Source organism: Carcharhinus amblyrhynchos, chromosome 3 (assembly GCF_965287045.1).
Source record: "Carcharhinus amblyrhynchos chromosome 3, sCarAmb.v2.hapA, whole genome shotgun sequence".
NCBI lineage: Eukaryota > Metazoa > Chordata > Chondrichthyes > Carcharhiniformes > Carcharhinidae > Carcharhinus > Carcharhinus amblyrhynchos.
Window position 1 is genome coordinate 33,528,130 of NC_137326.1, and position 26,287 is coordinate 33,554,416.

Consider the following 26,287-nt stretch of genomic DNA (forward strand, 5'->3'; position numbering starts at 1 on the left):
TGGATGACCCAAGTCAGTTGGGGTGGGCTTGAGGAAGAGTTCTCAGAACGCTGTCGGGATAGTTTCCTTGTTCAGTATGTGACGGAACCTACGAGGGAGTGAGCTATCTTAGATCTGGTGTTGTGTAACAAGGCAGATAGAATTAGGGATCTTCTTGTGAGGGATTCTCTTGGGACGAGTGATCATAGTATGATTGAATTTCTGATGCAGATGGAGGATGAGAAAGGAGGGACCTGAACCTGTGTCCTTTGTTTGAACAGAGGGGAGTATGATAGGATGACAGCGGAATTGGCAAATGTAGATTGGGGGCGCAGATTGGTTGGTAGGACGGCTGAGGAACAGTGGAGGATTTTTAAGGAGATCTTTTTCAGTACTCAGCAGAAATATATTCCGATGGTAAAGAACGACTGTAGGAGAAGGGATAACCAGCCGTGGTTATCGAAGGTAATAAAGGAGAGTATTAAATTAAAAGCTGATGCGTTCAGAGCGGCTAAAAATAGTGGGCGATTAGAAGATTGGGAAAGATTTAAAAATCAACAAAGAATGACTAAGAAGGTGATGAAGAAAGGAAAGATAGAATATGAAGCTAAACTAGCACTAAATATAAAAAATGACAGTAAAAGTTTTTACAAATATATAAAGAAGAGGAGGCTGGCTAGAGTGAATGTTGGACCCTTGGAGGATGAGAGGGGGGATTTAGCGGTGGGCGATGAGGAAATGGCTGAGGCTTTAAATAAGTTTTTTGCCTCGGTCTTCATGGAGGAGGACACGAATAGTTTGCCGGATATTAAAGATAGAAGGATTGTAGTAGGTGAGGGCCTAAATGCGATTACAATCACTAGAGAGGTAGTGCTTGATAGACTAATGGAACTGAAGATGGACAAGTCCCCAGGACCAGATGGAATGCATCCCAAGGCTCTGAAAGAAATGGCAGAGGTGATAGTGGATGCCTTAGTAATTATTTATCAAAATTCGCTGGACTCCGGGGAAGTGCTGGAAGATTGGAAAATGGCTAATGTTACGCCGCTGTTTAAAAAAGGCAGCAGACAAAAGGCAGGGAATTATAGGCCGGTTAGTTTAACGTCTGTAGTTGGAAAAATGCTAGAATCCGTCATCAAAGAAGAAATAGCGAGGCACCTAGAAAAGAATGGTTTGATCGAGCAGACGCAGCGTGGATTCGTTAAGGGGAAGTCGTGTTTGACGAATTTATTGGATTTCTATGAGGATGTGACTAGTGCGGTAGACAGAGGGGAACCGGTGGATGTGGTGTTTTTAGATTTCCAAAAGGCATTTGATAAGGTGCCTCATAAAAGGTTGCTACAGAAGGTTAGGGTGCATAGAGTTGGGGGTAAGGTGTTAGCGTGGATCGAGGATTGGCTGTCTAATGGGAAGCAAAGAGTTGGTATCAATGGGTGCTATTCTGGTTGGCGGTTGGTGACTAGTGGAGTGCCACAGGGATCAGTGCTGGGGCCTCAACTATTTACCATTTATATAGATGATCTGGAGGAGGGGGCCAAGTGTAGGGTGACGAATTTTGCTGATGACACGAAGATGAGTGGAAAAGCAAATTGCGTGGAGGGTGTGGAAAGTCTGCAGAGAGACCTGGACAGGCTGAGTGAGTGGGCGAGGACCTAACAGATGGAGTATAATGTTAGCAAGTGTGACGTTATCCACTTTGGCAGAAATAATAATAGGAGGGATTATTATTTAAAAGGTGAATAGCTGCAGCATGCTACGGTGCAGCGGGACCTGGGGATCCTTGTGCATGAGTCGCAAAAACCCAGTCTGCAGGTGCAGCAGGTGATCAAGAAGGCAAATGGAATGTTGGCCTTTATAGCGAGGGGGATAGAATATACAAGTAGGGAGGTCTTGCTGCAACTGTACAGGGTACTGGTGAGGCTGCAGCTGGAGTACTGTGTGCTGTTTTGGTCACTGCACTTGCGCAAGGATATATTGGCCTTGGAGGGAGTGCAGAGGAGGTTCATTAGGCTGATACCAGAGATGAGGGGGTTGGGCTATGCAGAGAGACTAAATAGACTGGGTCTGTACTCGGAGTTTAGAAGGCTGAGGGGGGATCTTACAGAGACGTATAAGATAATGAAGGAGATCGATAGGGTAGAGGTAGAGAGATTCTTCCCGCTTAGAAAGGATAGCAGGACTCGAGGGCACAGCCTCAAGATAAGGAGGGGGGGGAGCGGTTTAGATCAGAGTTGAGGAGGAACTTCTTCACTCAACGAGTGGTGAATCCCTGGAATTCTCTGCCTGTTGAAGTGGTGGAGGCTACCTCGCTAAATATATTTAAGTCACGGGTAGATAGGTTTCTGATAGACAGGGAGTTAAGTTACGGGGAGAAAGTGGGAAAGTGGAACTGATCCACTTCAGATCAGCCATGATCTTATTGAATGGCGGGGCAGGCTTGAAGGGCTAGATGGCCTACTCCTGCTCCTATTTCTTATGTTCTTATGTTAAGTTTGGCTGTAAGAGGTCCATTAGTGCTCAGTGACCACTAAGTTGAGACCAGAGTTTAATTAGGCAGCAGGTCACGGTTTTGGCTTGCTGCCCTTTCTGAAAAAATGTTTGAGTGGCAATGTAACTTAGAGGCTGCAGCACGTTTTTCTCTTGAATCAAATGGATGCATTAATTCTTTAAAGCTTTTGCTGAAGCGTGACCCAAAGATTTGAGTGATGTGCGATGGGCAAAAAATGCAGACTGGATGTGCTGAGCTGACTTTTCCAGCGGCCAAAGGGAGTCCTGATCCTTGGTTGGCTGTGTCCTGCTTGCCTGTGTGATCTTCACAGAGGCTGTCAATTAATAGGGCCCTTCTACGCAGATGGTGCTGTCAGATGGGGCAATCAGAGTGCTGGGCGAGATGGGCACTGGCTGCAGAAGTAGAGGGGTAACCAGAAAAGTGCCTCCAGGTGTAAGTCAGCAATACTAAGAAGGAATCTCTTCATAGGATGGTTTGTGGCTATGCTTGTGGCCTTTTGATCCCCACAGCTCCAAGGGCGGACAAATTTAAAAGAGGCATCACTGGCCTCATTGGTCTGCTTCCAGAAGGTTGCCTCTTGAGAGCTGATGGGCTTTGCAAATATAGGAGAGGGCACTTTGACACCAAGAAGATCTCGTCTCCATCAAAATATGGCTCCTAATTAGAATCTTAAGGGGCATGATTGGCTGTCTGCCTTGTTGGAGCAGGGTGCTGCCCTGCCAACCCCAATTTCCTATCTGTCTAAATTGTTTGCCTTGCATAGCCACTCACTTGCATATTTGTTGTACACAATTTATGTTTTGTGTATATAATCTGAAATACTTCCAATATGTTGTAATTTTCAGTTAAGCTGTGAGCACTCACTGAATTGTAATCTTGATGAATATGCTGCATTGCTTACTTGGGACAAAATGGATTTTACTTTGGGTTGCGGTGTTTCCATATGAAAATTCAGTGATTTAGCTGACAACTGGCTTAGTCTTGGAACTCGAGGGTATAGGCAAATGATCCTATTATGTGGTACTTGGTTGCCTGACTTCTTGGTGGCTTGGTTGAGAGCTGGGACTCAACAATGACCTGGGTACCAACAACATAGGTAGGACTAAGAAAGAGGTTCTTCTTATAGGGCAGCACGGTAGCACAGTGGTTAGCACTGCTGCTTCACAGCTCCAGGGTCCTGGGTTTGATTCCCGGCTCGGGTCTCTGTCTGTGTGGAGTTTGCACATTCTCCTCATGTCTGCATGGATTTCCTCCCACAGTCCAAAGATGTGCGGGTTGGGTTGATTGGCTATGCTAAGAAATTGCCCCTTAATGTTTAGAGATGCGTAGATTAGAGGGGATTAGTGGGTATAGTATATAGGGGTAGGGCCTGTGTGGGATTGTGTTCGGTGCTGACTCGATGGGCCAAAGGGCCTCTTTCTGCACTGTAGGGTTCTATGATTCTATAAAAGCTCTGGAGGCAAAATTGGGCCAGGAAGCCATCCCAATGTGGCCTGCCCTATTTTCCTAACCACCCAGGCCTTATTTCCAGAAAGGTTCAGTGCACTTTTTCTTATAACAGCATAAGCATTAGCTGTGGTATTGCTTGTAACATTGCTTTTTCTGTAACATTTGTTTTGGAGTCACTGATTCTTTTTCTTTTAATGCAATGTGAGCATCACTGACAAGGCTTGCATTTGTTGCCTATCTCTAATTGTTCTAGAGAATGACAGAATAAGTCAAATGGCTGTTGTATTAGTAATGTTTTTGAGAAAATTGGGAGCACTGCAAGCGCAAAGAATGGTGGAGGGAGTGGAGCTACGGATACTCATTGCAGGATTTTTAGCCAAGGGTGAGGGTGGGTAGTGGCATGAGCTATGATATGTTGACAGAGTTAACTGCTTTGTATAAGCTGGATTGAATCCTGTTCATGCTCTGCATGAAGTCTTGACATTATCAGGAGCTGGACTCTATATGCTTGACCTTTGTACACAAGCTCACTGGCAGCTACTCAATGTACTGAGCATTTACCGCTTCATGCCCGTTAGCCTTCTTTGGTAGGTTACATTGAATTTATCATTAGAGTCCGCAGCAGCAGAGCTAACATGTAATTTCACCCTCCAGAGAGCTGGCTTCTCTGGTTCCCAGTTTCTCCAGGATTGTGGCCAGTTATTCACCACATGAAGGCCCTGTTTCTCAGGAGTGAGTCATTTACCTTCAAGGGAGGGGGCATGAGTAAAAAATTGGAAGACGGAATTAATTCACATTGACTTTGGCACATTGGGTTTAGCACTGATTTTATCATTTCATTTTCTGGAATTAAAATTTTATTCAAATAACCATCTGGCAATCTCAGTGCCGCAAGTATGAAGATGTTAGTTTCACTAGATTGTATTCTGGGCAAGACAACTGAAATAGCGTATTTTGTCCTTTAGATAGAGAAGTGGCACTAAGTATATATATTGGCGTGCATTCATTATCATGCAAAGCATGAACTGCTTAGATTGGAATGCTTCTGAAGAAACTTCTAACATAAGTGTTAGTCAGGCATTCACTTCTTGTAGCAATGTTGCTAGGGGCCTGCCAGTACAGCCTCCTTCAGTAAGAGAAGCCTCCAATAGTACAACATCTGCCAAAGTAAGATAACGTTACCTCTGAAGATGTGAAATTGCAGGTACCTCAGGGAGAGCAAAGCGCAGCCTTGAGGCAGCTTGAGAAACTGACATTTCAACGAAGCTGATCTTCTTTCTTCAAAGACCAGCTCTAGCGAGTCCCAAAGATGCCTGGAAAGGGAGGTGTTTACAAAGAAAAGGACAAAGCCAATGTTTAAACAGTTAATTTAAGAAAATACAATGACGTTTAAACACTTGTCTGTAAAACCTATGGGTTTTGTTTTTGAGGCCCTTCTATCTTTTAGACCTGTAAGGTTCCTTCTTGACAGGTTCTCCTGATTTTCTGATCACGTTACATACAACATGCCTGGCAGCCAGGAAATGTAGCTCTTGTCCTGCCCTTTTCCCTATTGAGTAATCAAAGCCTCGCCTACTTTGAAGGGGAGCTTTCAGACGCTTTTCCTTACTGAAAAAACGGAGTAATTTTTACTCTCTGCTGACATTTATCACATTGCTTGTGGTCAAAATCAGAATGATAGTAGGACTATCCTTTATAAAGTAGGACTATCTTTACAAAGATATCCTTTGCATGTAGATTATGTACAATTTAATAAAATTCAAGGTTTAGCTAATATATAAATACCTCCACAGCAACACACACTAACACAGTGATAAGAAAAGTTTTAAAATAAACTCTAATGCATTTTGGTAGATTGAACCAGGACAGGACTTACTCAGTTAATGGTAGGGCGTTGGGGAGTGTTATAGAACAAACAGATCTAGGGGTACGTGTTCCTGTATGCCGGATGCCTTCCTTGAAAGTGGAGTCACAGGCGGACAGAGTGGTGAAGAAGGCATTCGACATGCTTGGTTTCATTAGTCAGAACAAATACAGGAGTTTGAATGTCTTGTTTAAGATGTACAAGACATTGGTAAGGCCACTCTTGAAATTCTGTATTAAACTGGAAAGAACGCAGAAAAGATTTACTATGATGCTACCAGGACTTGATGGATTGAGTTATAAGGAGAAGTTGGATAGACTGGGACTTTTTTCTCTCGAGCATAGGAGGCTGAGGGGTGACCTTTATCGAGGTCTATAAAATAATGAGGGGCATAGACAAGGTAGACAGTCAATACCTTTTCCCAAAGGTAGGGAAGTCTAAAACCAGAGGGCATAGGCTGAAGGTGAGAGGGGAGAGATACAGAAGTGTCCAGAGGGGCAATTTTTTCATACGGAGAGTGACTATACACCTTGTCTGGAACAAGCAGCCAGAGGTAATAGTCGAGGTGGGTACAATTTTGTCTTTTAGATAGTTACATGGGTATGATGGGTATAGAAGGATATGGGCCAAATGTGGGCAATTGGGATTTTTTAGGGGTTTTAAAAAAAAGACGGCATGGTCAAGTTGGGCCAGAGGGCCTGTTTCTTTGTTGTAAACCTCTATGACTCTATGACCATTGCCCTGTTTTAACTGTAGACCAGTTTTTGGCAGGTAAGATTTGTTATCCTTTCAATGCTTAACTATTTCATCAAAAGATGCACCTTTGGTTTTTTGTATGTCCTGAAGCTCATTTTACACGCCATTGGATGGCATCCTACTGAACCAATTTCATACAAAGAACCTTATCCATACAAAGATCTGGCAAGTGATGGGATCAGTCACAATGTTGTCCTCTGTAGGCCTCTTTGTGAGGTAGATGGTGAGATTCTGCCATGGAAGACCTAAATTGTGACTCAGAATAATATTATTCTGCTCTTTTTGACCTCATATGGAAATAAAATTACTTTTAAATTTAACTTATTGGCCTCCTGGATCACTTCCTTGTTCGCCTGGTGGGAAACTCTAGACCATTTCCTACTCTGGTCTCCAAATGAATGTTGCATTAGAAGCCAACATACATCTGTTGAAAACTTTGGGTGGTGTCTTTGCTGTCAGCCTGCTCAGTGGACCAGGCTAAAACAATGACAGATTAGCTCTGCACAACTCAATGCAGGTAAGCATCCTGGGCAGTTTTAAATACTCAGGAGAAACAAAGCAGGTAAGTTTGTGATTGCAAATGAAAAAAATCGTCAAAAATATATGTATTTAATTGAAGCAAGAAAATGTCCTGTGTCTTTGCCAAAGTAATGATACTGAAATATATAGGAAGTAATTGTGTTTCTCACAACAAGTGTGTGCCATATGCAAGATTTTGGCTGGGATTCTCCCAAAAAAATCAAAGGGCTCAGCTCATATTTTGGGCGTACTTAATTTCATCAATCTCCAGCACTCTGCTCCACAGAGTGCCTCAGAGAGATTCACGCCGGAAAGTGGGGGGCCTCATCTCGCTGGAGAGACCAGAATCAGTGTGCTGAGCAAGCCACTGTGCATGCACCGATCGTCGTCCTTCCACTGATTCCATTGCAGAGTATACTGTTAGTTGCTCCCCCCACCCACCAACTGATCACCCTCCAGTAGGCCTGGCACATCTGTCCCTCCTAGGCATTGGTCTGTGACCAGTGGGCAGTGCCAGGGTACCAAGCTGGCAATGCCCGGTGGAACCCACCCGCCTCCACCCCCAACCTCTGGGTTGATTTCTGGCTGATTACGTGGAAAAACATAGCCTGCGAGACTCGCAATCAGCCCGATGCCCCCCACTGATGCCTCTGCACTTTGATATACTGATATTAAGCCAAATGGCTTCCCATGGCATTGCAAATGATGTTTAAGAAGAAATGGACGCTCTCTGATCTGTCTCTATTCCCTTCATTTGCTGTTTCCTTTTTTCCTGTTCTATTTTCTGTTTCTTTTCCTCAATTCTACCTTTCTGCTTCTTTCACTCTGTATTTCGCTTCCCCTTTCAGGTATAAAGTGGAAGATAAGGATTTGGTACAGTGAGTAAAGAAGCCACCACAGCTGCAGGTTGCACTTGGGGTGTGGGTCACAGTGAATGTTTGACTCTCAATGGCTCTCTTCTCATCGTCTACCTCTTCATCTCCCACCTACAACTTTGTTTTCTACCAGACTCTCATTCACTTCTCTATTCCTACCACTTCCATTTGAATTATGCGTTGAATTCCTTTATCCTGTTTTCCCACTTGCTCTGCTGTAACCTAGTTCTCCATTCATCCCACTGTCTCCCACACTCCCCATCAGGTCGATGGCAAAAGCCCACAACCTGGTTTGGTGCTCTCTTACACATCTATTCCTCCTCCTTTGTGTCTTTGTATGGATAAGGTTCTTTGTATGAAATTGGTTCAGTAGGAAGCCATCCAATGGCATGTAAAATGAGCTTCAGGACATCCTTTGTGTCGGAGGGTAATCTATTAGCAAGGAGGATTGGTTAGCTAACAGGAAATAGAGAGTAGCAATAAATGAGTAATTTTCAGGCTGGCAAACTAACTAGTGGAGAACCACAGGGTTAATTACTGGGACCTCAACTATTTACAATCTTTATAAATGACTCGGATGAAGCGACTGAATGTATGGTCGCTAAATTTGCTGCTGGCAAAAAAACACTGGTAGGAGAGTAAATTTTGAACAGGACTTAAGGAGTTTGCAAAATTATATACAGAAATTAAGTGAGTGGGCACATATCAAGTACAAACAATTTTTCTACAGTTGCACAGGACATTGGTGAGACCACATCTGGAGTATTGTGTTCTGTTTTAGTCCCCTTAAGAAAGAATAGAATTGCATTAGAGGCAATTTGAAGATGGTTCACTCAACTGATTCCTGGGATGGAGGAGTTATCTTACGAAGGAAGGTTGGATAGGTTAGGTCTGTATCCACTGAAGTTTAGAAGAATGAGAGGTATTCTTATTGAAATCTTGAGGGGATTTGACAGAGTGGATGTTGAGAGGATGTTTTCTCTTGTGGCAAAGACTAGAACAAGGGGACACCGTTTAAAAATAAGAGACCCCATTTAAGACAAAGATGATGAGAATTATTTTTCTCTCACAGGGTTATTAGCCTGTGGAATTCTCTTCCCCGGAGAGCAGAGAAGGCAGGGTCATTGAATATTTTTAAGACTAAGTTAGATAGATTCTTGATTAACAAGGGAGTGGAAGGTTATAGGAGTTGACAGGAAAGTAGAATTGAGACCACAATCACATCAGCTAAATTCTTATAAAACGGTGGAGTAGAGTCAAGGTACCGAATGGCCTGCTGCTGCCCTTAATTCATATGTTTGTATATAACCTCAAAGATGTTTGCTTTCAAAATTAAACAAAGAAAAATGTGTTGACCTTTCTACATTTATTTATAACCAAAACACAGGTAAGTTTAAATCATTGAAAATAAATTTGATTTCATTAAAGCTTCTGAAATTTGCACTTGTCCTTTTAAAAATCATTTGAAGACAAGCTACTGGGCAGAGTAATGGAAGCTAAAGGAAAATATCTAATCAGTTCAGCTGATTGAAAGGTACTGGGCAATTAGGTAAACTGCACATGCTCAGACTGCTTAATCCAAATTTAGCTCGAAGTCTCATATCAGAGCAAAGCTATTAAATTCAAACCCAGACTCTTGGTAGAAACTTTTAAGTGAAAGCTTCTAGTTAAGTCATAAAAAGACATGAAAGCTATTTCAATACATCAATTTAAATGTGCCATGTATTTGGTTTTTATTCTGTCTAAATCCTGAATTTGGACAGAGCAACACAATGGCACAGTGGTTAACATTTCTGCTGCACAGAGCCAGGGATCTGGGTTCAATTCCCAGCGTGGGTCTCTGTCTGTGCAGAGTCTGCACGATCTCCCCGTGTCTGCGTGGGTTTCCTCCGGATGTTCCGGTTTCCTCCCAGAGTCCGTAAGACATGCTGGTTAGGTGCATTGGCCATGCAAAATTCTCCCTCAGTGTCCCTGAACAGGCGCTGGAGTGTGGCGACTAGAGGATTTTCATTGTAATTTCACTGCAGTGTTAATGTAAGCCTACTTGTGACACTAATAAATAAAAGAAATGGGCATTTCAGTGGCTGAGGAAATACTAGTTCACGAACAAAATCTTCACATATTTTGAGGGAGTCTCATGGCTAGATGGATAAGCTAATATTGTCAAAACCAGTAATAAATGTGAATCTAGGAATATATGATCTAGGAATCTAGGAAACATTTGATACATCATGTTTGAAGTGATATAGCCTGTGCATATGTGTGCATTTTGTGTAAATGGAAGATTTTTAACAAAGTTATAGATATGTGATCAAACTATTTTACTTTGGTAACCTGCTAATGTGTTTTGCTATCTTGTTGCCTTACAGTCGCTGTTCTACTGAAGGATGATTATTTTGTCAGTGGAGCTGATCTTCCAGGCAGACTTAAAGCAGAAAAGCTGGAATTTCACTGGGGTCAGAATAAAGGCTTTCCAGGTTCTGAACACAGTCTTGAAGGAAACAAATATCCTATCGAGGTGAGAAAAGGCATCAAATCGTTGAAATGTTATTTGACCTGATAATAAAAATATAGCTGTTTCTTTAGTGTGGTATGGTGGCTTGGTTAATTTGTGCATTAATTGGAAGTTGATTTACATCGCAGGTCAAAATTGACATGTATATTGCATTTTGATATTCTTCGTTTAATTCATGTAGGGAAAGCACTGAAGGCTGGTGCTTTCCTAACGTCTCAGCCATGATCGTTCTTCTCAGGCAACCGGTGATACGGAGGAGACAAAAACCACGATTTCAAAGGCAGTTCATAACATTGCTTACAGAACATGAAATGAAAAAACAGAATCAATATTTGTTACATCCTTGCTTGGTTTACATTTTACTGTGCAAGTAAATGCTATTTTAGGCTTCAAAGTGTTCTTTAAAATATTGTACCAAGTGACCTCGATGGAAGGTTACGTAAACCATCTAAAACATCTTCCCTTTCGGAAATGGTAACCATTTGCTCATTTTCACTCTTCTTTGTCAAAACCGTTTTCAGAATAAAATTCCTTTTATTCTGTGCCAAAGACATCTCTTGATCCAGCCTCAGAAGACCACCTAAGGTGATCATTTTTGATATCGATAATCCTTATAATTTTAAATGAGATTGTCACAAATACAAAGTTAAATTCACTTTGTATTATGGAGTGGCATCCATCGGGAGTTGGTTTGGCACAGGCTAAATTGATTTCTGATAAGAGATCATCCCATCCCAAAAAGAGAAAGACTTGCATTTATATAGCACTTCTCACAACCAATAGATGTCTCAAAGCACTTCACAGCCAGTGTAAGATCTTGATAATTCTGCTGATTTTGGAGGTTTGCTGTGGGTCTGTAGTCACTGTTGTGATGTAGGAAATGCGGTAGCCAGTTTGTACACAGCAAGGTCCCACAAATAGCAATGTAATAATGACCAGATATTCTGTTTCTTTCCAATGTTGATTGAAAGATAAATATTAACCGGGACAGTGGGGATACCTCCTGTACTTTGAAAAAGTGCTGTGGGATATTTTATTTCCAAACCAGCAGAGAGATGGCGTCTCAGTTTCAGCTCATCTGAAAGACGGTACTTGATATAGTGCAGTACTCACTCAATACTGCAGTGGAATGTCAGTTTGATTTTGTTCGCTCAAACATTGGAGTGGGTCTTGGACTTGCAATCTTGTGATTTAAAGATATGAATGTTTCCAACTGAGCCGTGACTAACACTTCTGAAATAATGGTTCATTAAATCATTTAAGTTCATTGAATCAGTTGTAATGGTCCAATAGAGTATTTAGTCCAGATTTATAGATGTAATGATAATTGATTACAATGTGGTCCCGTGCTCAACACGGGGAAAACATGGTCCGTCACTGTCAGGGGCAGGGAACAGTCACTTTCTCCTTTTATGTTGTCATGAAACCAACTTTGGCCTACTCTCAATATTTTCCGCTCCTGCCGCCGAACCCACCCAACACAGATGGAAGTGGAAAATCCTGGCCTATGTCCAGGAGTGAAAGTCAGCATGATTCCTACTTGGTGGCAGGATGGGTGAACATGCAGTCTTCTGCTATTCACCTTATTAATTACGCATTGGCAAGCTTGGCAAGGGTAGGCAGGAAATCGCCCTCTTCCCATTAGCTAAGCCACCTGTCATGCACCCCACCATGACCCACCTAATGAGACCTTCACCCTGGACCTAGTACCCCACTGCAACTTACTACCTCCTCTGACTCTGGTTATTACTCCACTGTCAACACTAATGACCCTGGCCTCTAAGACACTCCCTTTCACCTCCCCCTCCCCTTCCCCAGGCATTGTCAGCACCCCCCTCTGCCTCCTTTCCTGAACACTTCTCCTTTCTACCCCTGGCATTCCCCCCACCTATCCTTCCCTCATAAGCTTATCTCCCCTGTCCAGTCTTAACTTCACCTTGCCCTCCTCTCGGAGCTTTCGCTTATCTCCATTGTTCAGACGAGCCACGCTATTTGCTACCGGCACTTGTTATGAATGAAGTTATGTGATATCCCTAAGAAGGAGAAAGTAACACCTCTATATATCAAAGTCATGGAAGGGGTGAAACCCTCCAGGAGCACACCACTTTTATATGCAGTTACAAATTCTCACTGGCGGTGAGCCGGATTTGGAGGGAGAGTTTAATTCCGGTGAGGTGGCCTTTTAATGAACATGCTTGACATACTAATGAATGCAAATAGGGTTCTGGACATGGTTTGTCAGGAAATTCAACACACTTTGAAATTTGGACGAACTAAAATGACAACAATTTATCCTGCTGGGAAACATTTTTTGCCTCCCAGTAAATGAAGTTCCCTTGTCCAGCATGATACCCGTAGCTGGCAAGAGCAGAAAATTCCTCTTTCTGTGTGTGCACATGTAAGCATGCAAGTGTGTGTGTGTGCAATTTTAGAGAAGAGATAGATTGTCAAAACTATGGTATGAATCAGAATCTGGAGTCAGTCCAGCTCGATGAATCCTGGAAAACATTTAAATATTCTGTTGCATTATTAGCTTTACAGGCACTGACAGGTGATCTGCTGCCTCATTGTTGTGAGATTTGTGTAGTTACCAAGTATGTTCAGAGACGTCCCCGAATAGATATTTTCCACGTCTCTGCTATTTGTTTACAAATCATTCGGTGAAAAAGTGCCTCCATATTCATCAACTGGGACTGTCGACCAGTTTGATTTTAAATATTGTTCCAATGCTAACATTCAATTAGCTACTGATGTATTCTTATGTGCTGCTTAGAAGGGATCACATGATCAAAATCACATGTAGCACTTTTAGGCATAGATCTTAATAAAAGTTGAAGGTTAATAGCTGCACGTCTTTTGGTCCATAGCCCCAGAATTTATAATAAAAGCAGAAAATACTGGCAGCATCTGTGAAGAGAAAAAGAGATAACATTTTGAATCCATTTGACTTCTTCAGAGCTATAGTGAGGGAGAACTGATGGATAATAAACTGTACAAGACAGGTGGAGCAAAGTAGGTCAGGGATTGGTGGGGCTAGGTTAAAGTTTATTTATTTGTCACAAGTAGATTTACATTAACATTGCAATGAAGTTACTGTGAAAATACCCTAGTTGCCACACTTTAGCATCGGTTCAAGTACACCGAGGGAGAACCTGGCATGGCCAATGCACCTAACTAGCACATCTTTCAGACTATGGGAGGAAATCAGAACATCTGGAAGAAACCCACGCCGATGTGGGGAGACTGTGCAAACTCTGCACAGTGACCCAAGCCGGGAATTGAACCCATATACCTGGCACTCTGAGGAAGCAGTGCTAACCACTCTGCCACAGTGCTGCTCAATGGAGAGATTGCAACACAGATGTGTAGAACACAAGACAAGTGAAGTATTAATGCCTGTGTGAAGGATGATGGAAGGTGCTGATAGCGGCATTCAGATATGATAGCAGAATGTGTTCATAAGCGAACAAAGGTCAGTGCTCAGTGAAAGCAAAACTTAAGAACAAGTGACAGCTGACTCAATGGGAGGGGGCAGGAGGGGATTTGTCTTGGGGCAAAGACTGTTTTGGATTAAAAAAAAGGGGCCTATATGAAGGAGAAATGTCACAGTTGAACTCAATGTTGCATCCCATGGTCTGTAACATGCCCAGTTGGAAGATGCATTGACCTTCACTGAAACATTGCAGCAGGCCAAAGATGGACATGTGGGCATGAGAGCAAGAAGGTAAGTTGAAAAGGCAAGCAACAGAAAGATTAGGGTCATGCTTGTGGACTGAGCGAAAGTGTTCTACCAAGAACAAAGAAAAGTACAGCATGAGAACAGGACCTTCAGCCCTCCAAGCCTATGTCAATCATGATGCCCTAACTTAAAAAAAAGCTTTCTTCCCTTTCTCAGTCCATATCCCTCTATTCCTTCCCTATTCATCTACCCTTCCAAATGCATCTTAAACGTTGCTAATGTGTCTGCTTCCACCACCACCTCTGGTAGCATGTTTCCAGGCATCCACCACTCTCTATGTGGGCTTCACCTGTAAATAGTTTGCCTTGAAAGGGGAGGAGGATGAAGGTAAAGGGGCAGGTTTTGCACCTTCTGCGACTGCAAGGGAAGGTGGCTTGGGAAGGGAATAAGAAGTTGGGTGTGATGGATGAGTGGAGCAGAGTGTCAAATAGGAAGCAAACCCTGCAGAATACTGACGAAGAACATGCTTGTCGTGGTGGTATCATGTTGGAGTTGGAAAATTTTCCTTTGAACACAGAGGCTGGTGGGGTAAAAATTGAGGACTTGGGAGACTCTTTCATGGTCTGGGAGGGAGGGGAAGGGTGAAGGCAGGCATGCGGGAAATGGGTCAGACCCGGTTCAATGTCCTGTCAATCGCAGAGCTGGGAGAAAGCCTTGATTAAGGAAAAAGGTAGAAATGTCAGAAGCTCTGTTTTCAAAGGTGGCATCCTTGGAATTTATAAACTTGCTTCAAAAATATTTTTTCCCTAAACACAGCAGTAAAATGTCGCTGACTATGAGGCACTGCTATGTGTAGCAAAGTAGTAAATCCATTCCTAATGAACGGATTATGATTTTGCTGCAAGAATGATCCTTCTCCCATCCCCAAATGATTTTACAACCGGCTTTCAGGAGTTTCCATGAAACTCCAAGAGATTTTGGGATGGGAAATGTAGATTTTGTTCCTTTTAATTAGCAATTAGCATTTTCTTTTCTCTTAGCTGTCCTGGGAATCTAGCTTGTTTGCTTCCTACCAGGCTCAGTGTGATTCCTAATAGGCTCCCCTGTTCTCACCTTAAGAAACACTGGAGACATTATGAGGTGCAATTGGAAACTTCCTGACCTCATGCTCAGATCTTGCAAGGAAAGTGAACACAAGGAATTAGAATGCATGCCAGCTGCCAGATTTTTAAATAGGCAGATAGCATTCAGGCATAACATTTGACAAGAAAAATCAGCTTGATTTTTATTAGCATTAGAAGTAATTAGTATCGACCCATTTATTTTCAGGAGAAACTGATTCTGTTTCCTCCCTCTGACCTGCGTGCTTTTTTTGACAATAACTGCCATTGCATTTAAAGAATTACCAAGACTTTAACAACATAGGGAGTGGGCTTAACAAGATGAGCTTTGTTTACAATTTTTAAAAAATGTACTAAGATTTCCAGTCAGAATCATAGCTAGGCTCTAAAACCCCAAAAATGTACCAAATGAAGTGTTATAATTAAAAATGTATGGGAAGGGCATACAGCCACAGAAAATATTCAATAACTCAAAAGCAAAATACTGCCAATACTGGAAATCTGAAATAAAATGAAGATTTCTGAAGCATTTTTCAGCAGGTCAAGCAAAGATAAAGACAGTTGCTAGATAGAATTTTAACCGCCTTAGGGAGTGGGTTCAGCTGCAAAGAGGCAATTAAATCCCAGACAAATGACATCATTCGGGAACTCCACTCCCAGTTTGACACAGGCAGAGTTACAAGCGAACGTGCAGCGGTCAGATAAAGTATTGCATTATGCAAAAAAGCAATTAATTTTGAAGTTAATCCACAATGAGCATTAACAGGCAATGTACAGGCTTCCTGAGCTCTCTACAAGTCACCAGGGTCTAACAGGCAAGTGCATAATGGAGAGTGCTTATTCAGTGAAACTGACTGGTTAGGAAGCTTTCAAACAGTGAAACTGAATAGCTGCATCCATGACCAGGTGAGTCATTGGCACTGATATCACTTCTTCTGAAAGTGTGATATTGCTGATTTTAGAACATAAGAACTAGGAGCAGGAGTAGGCCATCTGGCCCCTCGAGCCTGCTCTGTCATTCAATAAGATCATGGCTGATCTTCCTGTGGACTCAGCTCCACTTACCCGCCCACTCACCATAACCCTTAATTCTTTTGCTGTTCAAAAATTTATCTATCCTTGCCTTAAAAACATTCAATGAGGCAGCCTCAACTGCTTCACTGGGCAGGGAATCCACAGATTCACAACCTTTTGTGTGAAGAAGTTCCTCCTCAACACAGTCCTAAATCTGCTTCCCCTTATTTTGAGGCTATGCCCCCTAGTTCTAGTTTCACCTGCCAGTGGAAACAACTTCCCAGCGACCTATCTTATCCACTCCTTCCATAATCTTATATGTTTCTGTAAGATCTCCCCTCATTCTTCTGAATTCCAATGAGTATAACCCCAATATACTCAGTCTGTCCTCATAAGCCAACCCTCTCAACTCTGGAATCAACCTAATGAATCTCCTCTGCACCCCTGCCAGTGCCAGTATATCCTTTCTCAGGTAAGGAGACCAAAGTGTACACAGTACTCCAAGTGTGGCCTCACTGGCACCTTATACAGCTGAGACATAATCTCACTGTTTTTAAATTCCATCCCTCTAGCAATGAAGGACAAAATTCCATTTCCCTTCTTAATTATCTGCTCATCTGCAAACCAACTCCTTGAGATTCCTGCACAAGACACCCAGGTCCCTCTGCACAGCATCATGCTGCAATTTTTTGCTATTTAAGTAATAGTCCGTTTTGCTGTTATTCCTACCAAAATGGATGACCTCACATTTACCAACATTGTACTCCATCTGCCAGATCCTCACCCACTCACTTAGATTATCTGTACCCCTTTGCAGACTGTCAGTGTCCTCTGCACACTTTGCTCTTCCACCATCTTAATGTTATCTGCGAATTTGACACACTGTACTTAGTCCCCAACTCCAAATCATCTACGTAAATCATAAACAATTGCAGTCCCAACACTGATCCATGAGACACACCACTACTCACTGATCGCCAACCAGAAAAACACCCGTTTACCCCCGCTCTTTGCTTTTTGTTAGTTAACCAATCCTCAATCCATGCTATTACCCGTAACACTGTGCACCTTTATCTCATGTAGCCGTCTTTCAGCAGCACCTTGTAAAATGCCTTCTGGAAATCCAGATTCACCACATCCACAGGTTCCCCATTGCATATGTAATGTTCTCAAAGAATTCCACCAAATTAGTCAAATTTTGCCAACTTTCTGGAAGTCTGTTCACCTGTCTTGCACATTAGTTATTTTGATTTGGATTTACCTGTTGCCAACCTTTGCCTCAAAATGGGAGCAGCTTGTGGATCAGGAGACAGTCATGGACAGTCCTATCAAGTGGCACTTGCTTTGCAGTAACCTGCTCGTTGACGCTCAGTTTAGGTTATTCCAGGTTCACTCAGCTCCTGATCTCATTGCAGCCTTGGTTTAAACATGGAAAAAAGACTAGCATTCCAGAGGTTAGGTGAGAGTGACTGCCTTTGACATTGAGGCAGCATTCAACCAAGTGTGGCATCAGAACTTGGAGTCAGTGGGAATCAGGGGTAAAACTTTTCGATGGTTTGAGTTTTACCGGGCACAAAGAAAAATGGATGAGGTTGTTGGAGATCGATTATGTCAGTTCCAAGATGTCCTTGCAGGAGTTTGACAGAGTAGTTTCCTTGGCCTAATGATTTTCAGCTGCTTCATCAATGACCTTGCTTTCATCATAAGGTCAAAAATGTAGATGTTACTAGATCTCACAATGTTCAGCACCATTCAAGACCCCTCAGATACTGAACTCATCTATGTCCAAATGCCACAAGATTCAGACAATATGCTGGCTTGGGCTAACAAGTGGCAAGGAATATTTGTATCACATAAATACCAGGCAATGACTGTCTCCAACAAGAGAGAACCTAACTAGCACCCCTTCACACTCAATGACATGACCATTACTGAATTTTTCACAATCAACATCCTGGAAGTTAGTCTTAATTAGAAACTGAATTGAGCCAGCCATATAAATATTGTGGCTACCAGGGCAGGTCAAAGGCTTGGAATTATGTGGGAGTATCTCACTGTGTGACCCCTTAAAGCTTGTCCACCATCTACAACGCACAAACCAAGAGTGTGATGGAATATTCCACTTGCCTGAATGAAGGCAGCTTCAACAATACTCAAGAAACTTGGTACCAAGTAGACAAAGCAACCCTCTGGATTGGCATCTTTTCCACAAGTATTCACTCCCTCCACTGTTAACATAGTGGCAGTAGTTTGAATCATCTATTCAAGAAGGCAGCTCAACATCACCTTCTTTCTCAAAGGCAATTAGGGATGGGAAATGGTGCCCACATCCCATGAATTAAGTTTAAAAAAAAGACATTGGCATAGTGGTAATATCACCGGATTAGTTATGAGAAAATGCTGTGGTGGCATGTGTTTAATGCCCCACCACGCAGTTGGTCGAATTTAAATTTGATTTGTCAAAAGCTAGTGTCAATAATAGTGACCATGAAACTATTGTCAGTTTTCATTAAAAAACATCTGGTTTATTAATGTCCTTGCCTGGTCTACACGTGACTCCACAACCATGGTAATGTGGTTGACTCTTAATTGCCATTTGTAAAAGTCTTAGAAGCCACTCAGTTCAAGGCCAATTTGGGATAGGGAACAAATGGTGGCTTTGACATTAGTGCCCATATCCCATGAAATAATAAATTAAACAAAAGGCACTTCTGATGAGAACAAGAAGATCAGTTGCCTTATTCCTTTGTACATGCCATTATATAGGTCAGGGCAGGTGAACACAGGTTCAGCTGGTAGGAGGGGAGAGACCCTCGGCATAGTGTTTACAAGCAGAGGATAAGCTCTCTTGACGTGAGCACCGGTACCTTAGGAGGCTCGGACTTTCATGGCAGAGGGTTGCTAACATCTGCAGCTTTCTGGAACAAGGCCTCCTTTTGCAGTGTGCAGGAGGGTACGCATTGTCGTTGGCCTTTAAGATGGCTATTACCGGTGGCACCCCACAACCCTCTCTCTTTCTCTGCCTTTCCCTGAGTCTCTCTGCTCTCTTAAGCAAAGAGAGATAGCGGGAAGTTGAGAGTCTGAGAAACAAATTGTGTGGAGAGCATGGAAGGCGAACATGTGTGCAGAACTGATGTGACGTGGGTGTAAGGTTGTACATAACTGAGGATGGAGTGAATCTTGGCTGTTCAGATGGGGTTTCTGCTGCTTGGAGGGAGAACAATAAGTGGAGCTGTGTGTACTAGTCTGAGGAGTGTTGGAATGTTGAGAAAGTCAGAGTGTGAGGGATTGACACCTGCTGAAAGTGTTATTTCACTCACCTTCCAGCATCTGCAAAAACTGGGTGATCTACAGGACCAAGTTTTCCACGTTGCTTGCCACCCTGGAAACCTTGGTGCATGCACATGCACATTTCATCAACCAGAAGGAAGACAGAATTGTTTACCTCCCTTGCCATTTTATTGAGGGCTTTCGCCATCTCTGCCTAATATTCCCTGCCACTTGCACTTTGCCCAGCATCTAGTGCAGACCTTATCCCTGAGACCCTTCAACTAACTTGGATGTCTCTTCCCCAGCAGCCCTTTGAGGGTCAGTGAGCTTGGCTGACCCTGCCTCTTCTTGTGAGGACACGTCCATGTGATGACCACCAGAGTGCGATGTGGCCTGAACTACATTTAGTACACACCGAGAGATATATTTCTGTGCTGGTGGAGGTCCAGGTGACTGCCATAATGCCTCTACAGGTGCAATTTCTTCCTCCTCCCCAGTGTCCTCTGAGAAGAAAAAGTCTGCGAGGTTCATGGAACAGTAGTAAACTGAATAATCAGTTACAGGGCTCAGTAAAGTGATCAGTTTAGTAGGTATGCTGCTGTAAGATGAAGGTTCAAATGACTGAACTCATTTGATTGCTGTGCAGTTGAAGAAACTGAGTTCAGAGTGTGGTTTAGGGGTATCTTGGTGAAAAAAAACAGTTGGGTAGGAAGCATCAGGTAAATACTCAGGAATTCACTGGAAGAAAGCTGTTTTTAACTTTGCCAGTCCCAAGCAAGAAGCCTTTGTGTCAACCTAGTGGAAGGCATAAATGCCTGGAAAGATATAACTGAGGTGAAGGAATAATGTGAATATGAATCATTGTCTTGTGTTTGCACTGAGACCTTTATGTCTGATGTATTATAGTTTACTTCTCTTGTTTTAAAAAAATATTTTGTTCTTTGTATTCAGAGTTCATCAGTGGACTCCGATGTATTTGTTCATTAACGTTCTTTTGCATTTCTAAAAAAAGGTTAGGATCTATTGGATCTGACTTGTTCAGTTTTAACATCAGCTGGGATTTCATTGTAGCAACAACCAAAGGAAATTAGTCTAAACTAACCTATAAGCAGTGATCTCTTTAAATAGCACTAGTGTGGTAATGTTCCTGCTGTTGAACACATGTTCAGCTGTGCAAGGTTGAGAGAGGTCATTAGCTGCTGGAGTGCTGAGCTCCTGGATGGGTTGCCTGTATCAATCGGGCTTCAACTCTGCCACTGTGATTTGCCTGCTCTGCATATTCCTTGGCAGACTTTCACTGCATGCATGCTAATGCCCTCAGCTGTGTGGCATCCACTGTGATTCACCTCACAAATGTGTCTGCACATCATGGACACATTTCTGACCTCATTAGAGGATCATTTACACTCCCCAAAATATGATCTACCACCAAGCCCAGCTTCTCACTTAAAGGCTTTTTAATCATTACTTTTTGGTCATATTTGTTACACTCCAATTTTTCCAGCTGATACCAGTATGATTTGGTGGGTGACATGGTGACAAAGTGGTTAGCACTGCTGTCTCACAGCACAGAGAACCGGGTTCCATTCCCGGCTTGGGTCACTGTCTGTGTGAAGTTTGCACATTCTGCGTGCATTTCCTCCAGGTGCTCTGATTTCCTCCCTCAGTCCAAAGATGTGCGGGTTAGGTTGATTAGCCATGCTAAATTACCACTTAGTGTCAGGGAGACTGGCAAGGTAAATACATGGGGTTGCGGGGATAGAGTCTGGGTGGGATTGTACTCAGTGCAGACTCAAGGGGCTGAATGGCCTTCTTCCGCAATTTAGGATTCTATGATTCTCAAACAACAATCAACAGTGAGACAAACCATTTTGTGAATGATGTCCAATAGTCAATTTTCTGAACAACATTCTTCTGACAACATTGTTACAATTCATGGACACTTGTGCTCAGTGGTGTTTCTATTTTAAGGCTTTATAGAACATTATAGAAAAAGCAAAAGAAGAAAAGTTTATTGCTAAAATGTGCCTACATTTTAGCAATAAACCCAACAAGGGACTATCTAGTTTCATGTTAACAATATGTAAGTATCCTGTGTATATTTAATCATGTTTCTCAGGGAACAATGTTACTTAAAATATTTTTAGTGTCGTATGAACGAGAAAATGGGAGATAATGGTGCCCATTTTTTCGGCAAACTGTCAGATGGTATCTTATGCCATTTAGTGCAAAAAGTGTGATTCACACCAGTAGGGGATGTGGATGGAGCCTAGTCTCGCCGGACAGCTGACTGCTCACAACTAGAGGGCAAGTGTACACAGAACAAGAAGATCAGTCACAACCTCCACCCCGATGGATATCGCCCACCACACCCCTGTGGTGGCCTGATAACCCCACACCCATCGATCACTGCTTTGATATGCCCCTCTGTCAATTGCCGCAACAATATCCCCCTGCCAATTGCCTGATATCCCAACCCAGCTGATCGCCACCCTGGCCGATCTCAGATTGTAGAGTGCGTAGCTCCCCCTTGTCTCTCCTTAGGCCCTGCCCAATGCCTGGTTGGCACTGCCAGGCTGGCACTGCCCAACTGGCACTGTTCCCCTCGCCCACACCCCCACCACCACCAGAGCGGCATCAATGGCCTCAGATCCCACTGGTGAGGCCATTACATCTGGTTTCCATCAGTGGAGACTGTGCGTGATCCTCGCTGGTGAGGACCTTCATCAGTCAGGCCATTAAGGCAAGTGAGCCTGGATGATTGTGTCCAGAACACTCTATTGATTGTTTAAATCAGTTTAAAAATATTAAAATCAGCCTCATATCCCTCCTGGATGTGAGTCTGATCATGCTGAATGCATAGTACCAATAGTATTGCAAGAAACCAGGAGTGAAGCTGGTTTATTGCCTCTCTCACAATCATGTCAGCATGCCACGCCAGTTGACCGGCACGACGAGCCTGTAAAAGACACTCCCACCCCGCCGGAGTCTTTATTGCTATCTGTCGACACTCTCAAGTGTTCTAAGTGATCTCCAGGTGATGAAATTTGGGCCCTAGCCTAATGCCCAACAAAGCTGAAGAAGAGCCATATGGGTTTGAACCTGTAACTCTGTTTCTCTCTCCAAAGATGCTGCCAGACCTGAGTTTTTCCAGTACTGTCTGTTTTGCTTTATAACCCCCATTGTTTTGCCTTATACACGATCAATACGTACTTGAGTGAGGAATCAGAGCATGTCAATGTCTCTGAAACAATATAACAGTAAGATACAGTGCCTTCAGAAGATAAAAGCTGAGAATATTTGCAAGGACAAGAATGAGCAGCTTGTCAGCTGTAATGAGAAGTCAGTGGATTAAAGTAATTCACATTGGACCACTAACAAGAAACTCAGGACAGCACTCAGGAAATAACGGGCAATATTGTTCTCATTATGGGTTTGGAATTACTGCAAACTGAGTTGGATAAATAGCAGAACAATGACTTTAAAATCCATGTAAATAACTGCACTTTACTGGGTAAAGCACACAGCATGAAGACATCTCAAACATCAACGTGCACTTATCTTCTGCTTTTCATGTAGAATCACACAAGACACTTTGCAGAAATAAATAAGACATCAGAGAAGCTATTTTTGTTGCTGATATAATTTCTTATTTCAATAACAATTAAGCCTTTTGGAACTGCAAAGTAATAATTCAAGTCTCCCTCTAATTTATTTAACTTAAGGTAGTTTGTGGAGTTTGTTTCTGGACACTATGACTGGATGGGGAAAGCTTGAAGGGTCAGTTGTATTTACTTATATCCGTCATCTTAATGCTATTCTGAATAGCTTTAAAAATATTTTGTGTGTTTTAATATTCAATCAATGAGAAACCCTCTTTAATTATTTTGTAAGCCATATTAATTTAATAACATAGTTAAAATTTGGTTGAATTCTGCAAAGCGTTTCAAATAGTATTAAAACATTTTCAACTGAACCTCAGAACGAACCATTTATGCTAATACATGAAAGTAATTATTCAGGAAAAGTATATTTTAAAACAGTTTTTAGTAGTATAAGCTTTTTTGGAAACTAACATTGATTCCTAACAGTGTGAATGTTAGTTTCCTGCCTGGGTGCAGGGAAATAAAATCAACTACATTTCCTAGTTTATTTTGATAGCATTCTTTTGTTCAACATGGGATGATTGACGGATTCTAAGAATCTGCCACTTGCATGGCAGCAAAAGATATCAGTAGACTAGGATTAATGACATTTGAGTCTGCTCAGAACCAGCCATGTAGTTGCTATCAGATAATAGTAGCAAGAAGACATGCACTGTCCTTGAAACATTACTTACAAAAGCCAGAGTTTCACATCACCAGTAAGACATAGCTGTCAGAGTAGAGACTACAGTGGTGTGGACACACTTGGCATTTTTTATTGGCTCTATTTATCCTCCAAATCATTGTTAAACACTTTGCTGTGACACATTGATTGGCAGCTGTGCTTTCTGTTGCCTCCAATGGGTGCTCAACAGTAAATCCAGGGTTGCAGAAGTTGTTTACAGGGTTTCTTCAATTTGAGCAGATTATGGAGTGAAAGATGAACCTGAAGATCAGTGCTGGCAGAAAGCTTTGATTGGAGAAGCCTGTCCAATCCATCTGATATGTCAAATGTTTTTGGAGAAGTCGATTGAATCCCTGTTTGCACTGAGGGTTTAGTTTCACAGCAAGACTGTCTAATACCTGATTTGACAACCAAGCGGATATCTCACTGTGAACGGATCGCTACTTGGTGAATTAAGACATCTCACTTCCACACTCTTCTCATTCACTCTGAGAATTTAGTGCTGATTTCTACATGGAGACCTAGGCCAACACGACAAATTCACAATCAGTGGTTGCCATTTATCTGGCTACAACCCCAATCTTAAATCTGACCGAATCCCAGATCTTCAAAGCATTAAAAAAATGCATAAATGAGGCCCATATGCCTGGAAGTCCTTGTAATTACTGTGCAAAGCAGGTGGATCAGGAATGGGAGATTCTCATAAGGGCTTATACTGATGCACTGTCCATATCCAGTACTTTCAGTTTATACCATACTTTTCAATTATATTTCAATATAACAACACTTAACGTATACATTTATGCTTGAATTTATAAGTAACTTGAGAATTATGTCTGCAGGTTACTGGATGGTTAATTGTGGGTTTTTCTACTTGCATACTTTTTTATTGAAAAACTTGATTTTGCCCCAAAATTTTCATTTTCCAATGTTTAGTTTCAATCTGTTGTTTCTGAGGTGCTTGAAATATAAAATCTTAGAATCATTCAGTAAACTTCATTAAGTCACGTGCTCTTGATTACTCAGCATTCCTTATCCAACATGACAACAATACAAGTACTGCAGTACCAGTAGGAAGCAATTAATTCAAGCATTTATCCTCATGGTGAATGTTTGGATACTAAATATCCCATTTCTATTAACAAATATTCCTCCTTTCCCAGAGTAGAATGTCATTGTAACTTGTAGTTGAATTTACTAATGTAGCCATAACGTATGTTGCTTTTGGATGTTCCCATTGCAAGATATTTCAGTTTACCTATCAGCATTTTTCCCCCGTGTTAAATAAAGGCAATAGTTATCATGAACTCAGTTGATTAAATTGCAGTCAAGTTTCATAGTATCATATAGCCTACTGCATTGGAAGGATTCTATGTTCCATCAAGCCTGCACCGACAGCAATTCCACCCAGGCCCTTTCCCACATATGTACCCTGCTAATCCCCCTGTAACTAAGAGCAATTTTCCATGGCCAATTAACATAACCGTCACCTCTTTGGAGTGTGGAAAGAAAATGGAGACCTTGAGGAAACTTACGCAGACACAGGGAGAACGTGCATACACAGGGACAGTGACCCGAGGCTGGAATTGAAATTGGGTCCCTGGTGTTGTAAGGTGGCACCATGCCACTATGCCGCCCTATCCAAGAAGCTGGTGCTTCAAATCAAATTGCCAATTTGCCACTTTTTTTTCATATTCTGCACAATTTAACTGTGCTCTCACAGGCTCTAGGGTTGGGCAGGATGCACAGCATGGTTGTCAAAAGCGCAACAGGATGGGATAAGAGGTGATGAAGTGAGGAGTTAGAAGTTGCATCTGAACTGAAGGAGAGGTGAGACAAGTTGTGTTCAGAGCACCTTGAGCAGACAGCTGAGTTTGAACCAGTGAAGGGTTTAGAATCATAGAGTCATAGATTCATACAATGCAGAAGAGGCCCTTCAGCCCATTGAGTCTGCACCAACACATTAGAAATACCAAAACTACCACAGCATACTAGCACAGTGGTTAGCACTGCTGCTTCACAGCTCCAGTGACCTGGATTCAATTTGTCGCTTGGGTCACTGTCTGTGTGGAGTTTGCAGATTCTCCTCGTGTTTGCATGGGTTTTCTCTGGGTGCTCCGGTTTCTTCCCACAGTCCAAAGATGTGCGGGTTAGGTTGATTGGCCATGCTAAAATTGCCCCTTAGTGAGATGAGATGCGTAGGTTAGAGGGATTAGTGGGTAAATATGTAGGGATATGGAGGTAGGGCCTGGGTGGGATTGTGGTCAGTGCAGACTCAATGGGCTGAATTGTCTTTTTCTGTACTGTATGATCTTCTATGATCTACCACCTAATCTCCTCTGCCAGCATTTGGCCGATAGTCCTGAATGTTATGATGTACCAAGTGGTCATCCAGGTATTTCTTAAAG

The 26,287-nt window shown here is 42.4% G+C and overlaps 1 protein-coding gene across 2 annotated transcripts in view; it reads left to right on the plus strand.

Moving 5' to 3' along the window:
• LOC145338627 (receptor-type tyrosine-protein phosphatase gamma-like) overlaps positions 1-26,287 on the plus strand; it is a 693,461-nt gene that overhangs the window by 322,732 nt on the left and 344,442 nt on the right. For both annotated transcript variants that reach the window (XM_080183016.1, XM_080183007.1), the window contains exon 4: positions 10,321-10,469. In XM_080183016.1, the coding sequence (XP_080039142.1) occupies positions 10,321-10,469 (149 nt within the window). The remainder of the gene's footprint in view (positions 1-10,320; positions 10,470-26,287) is intronic.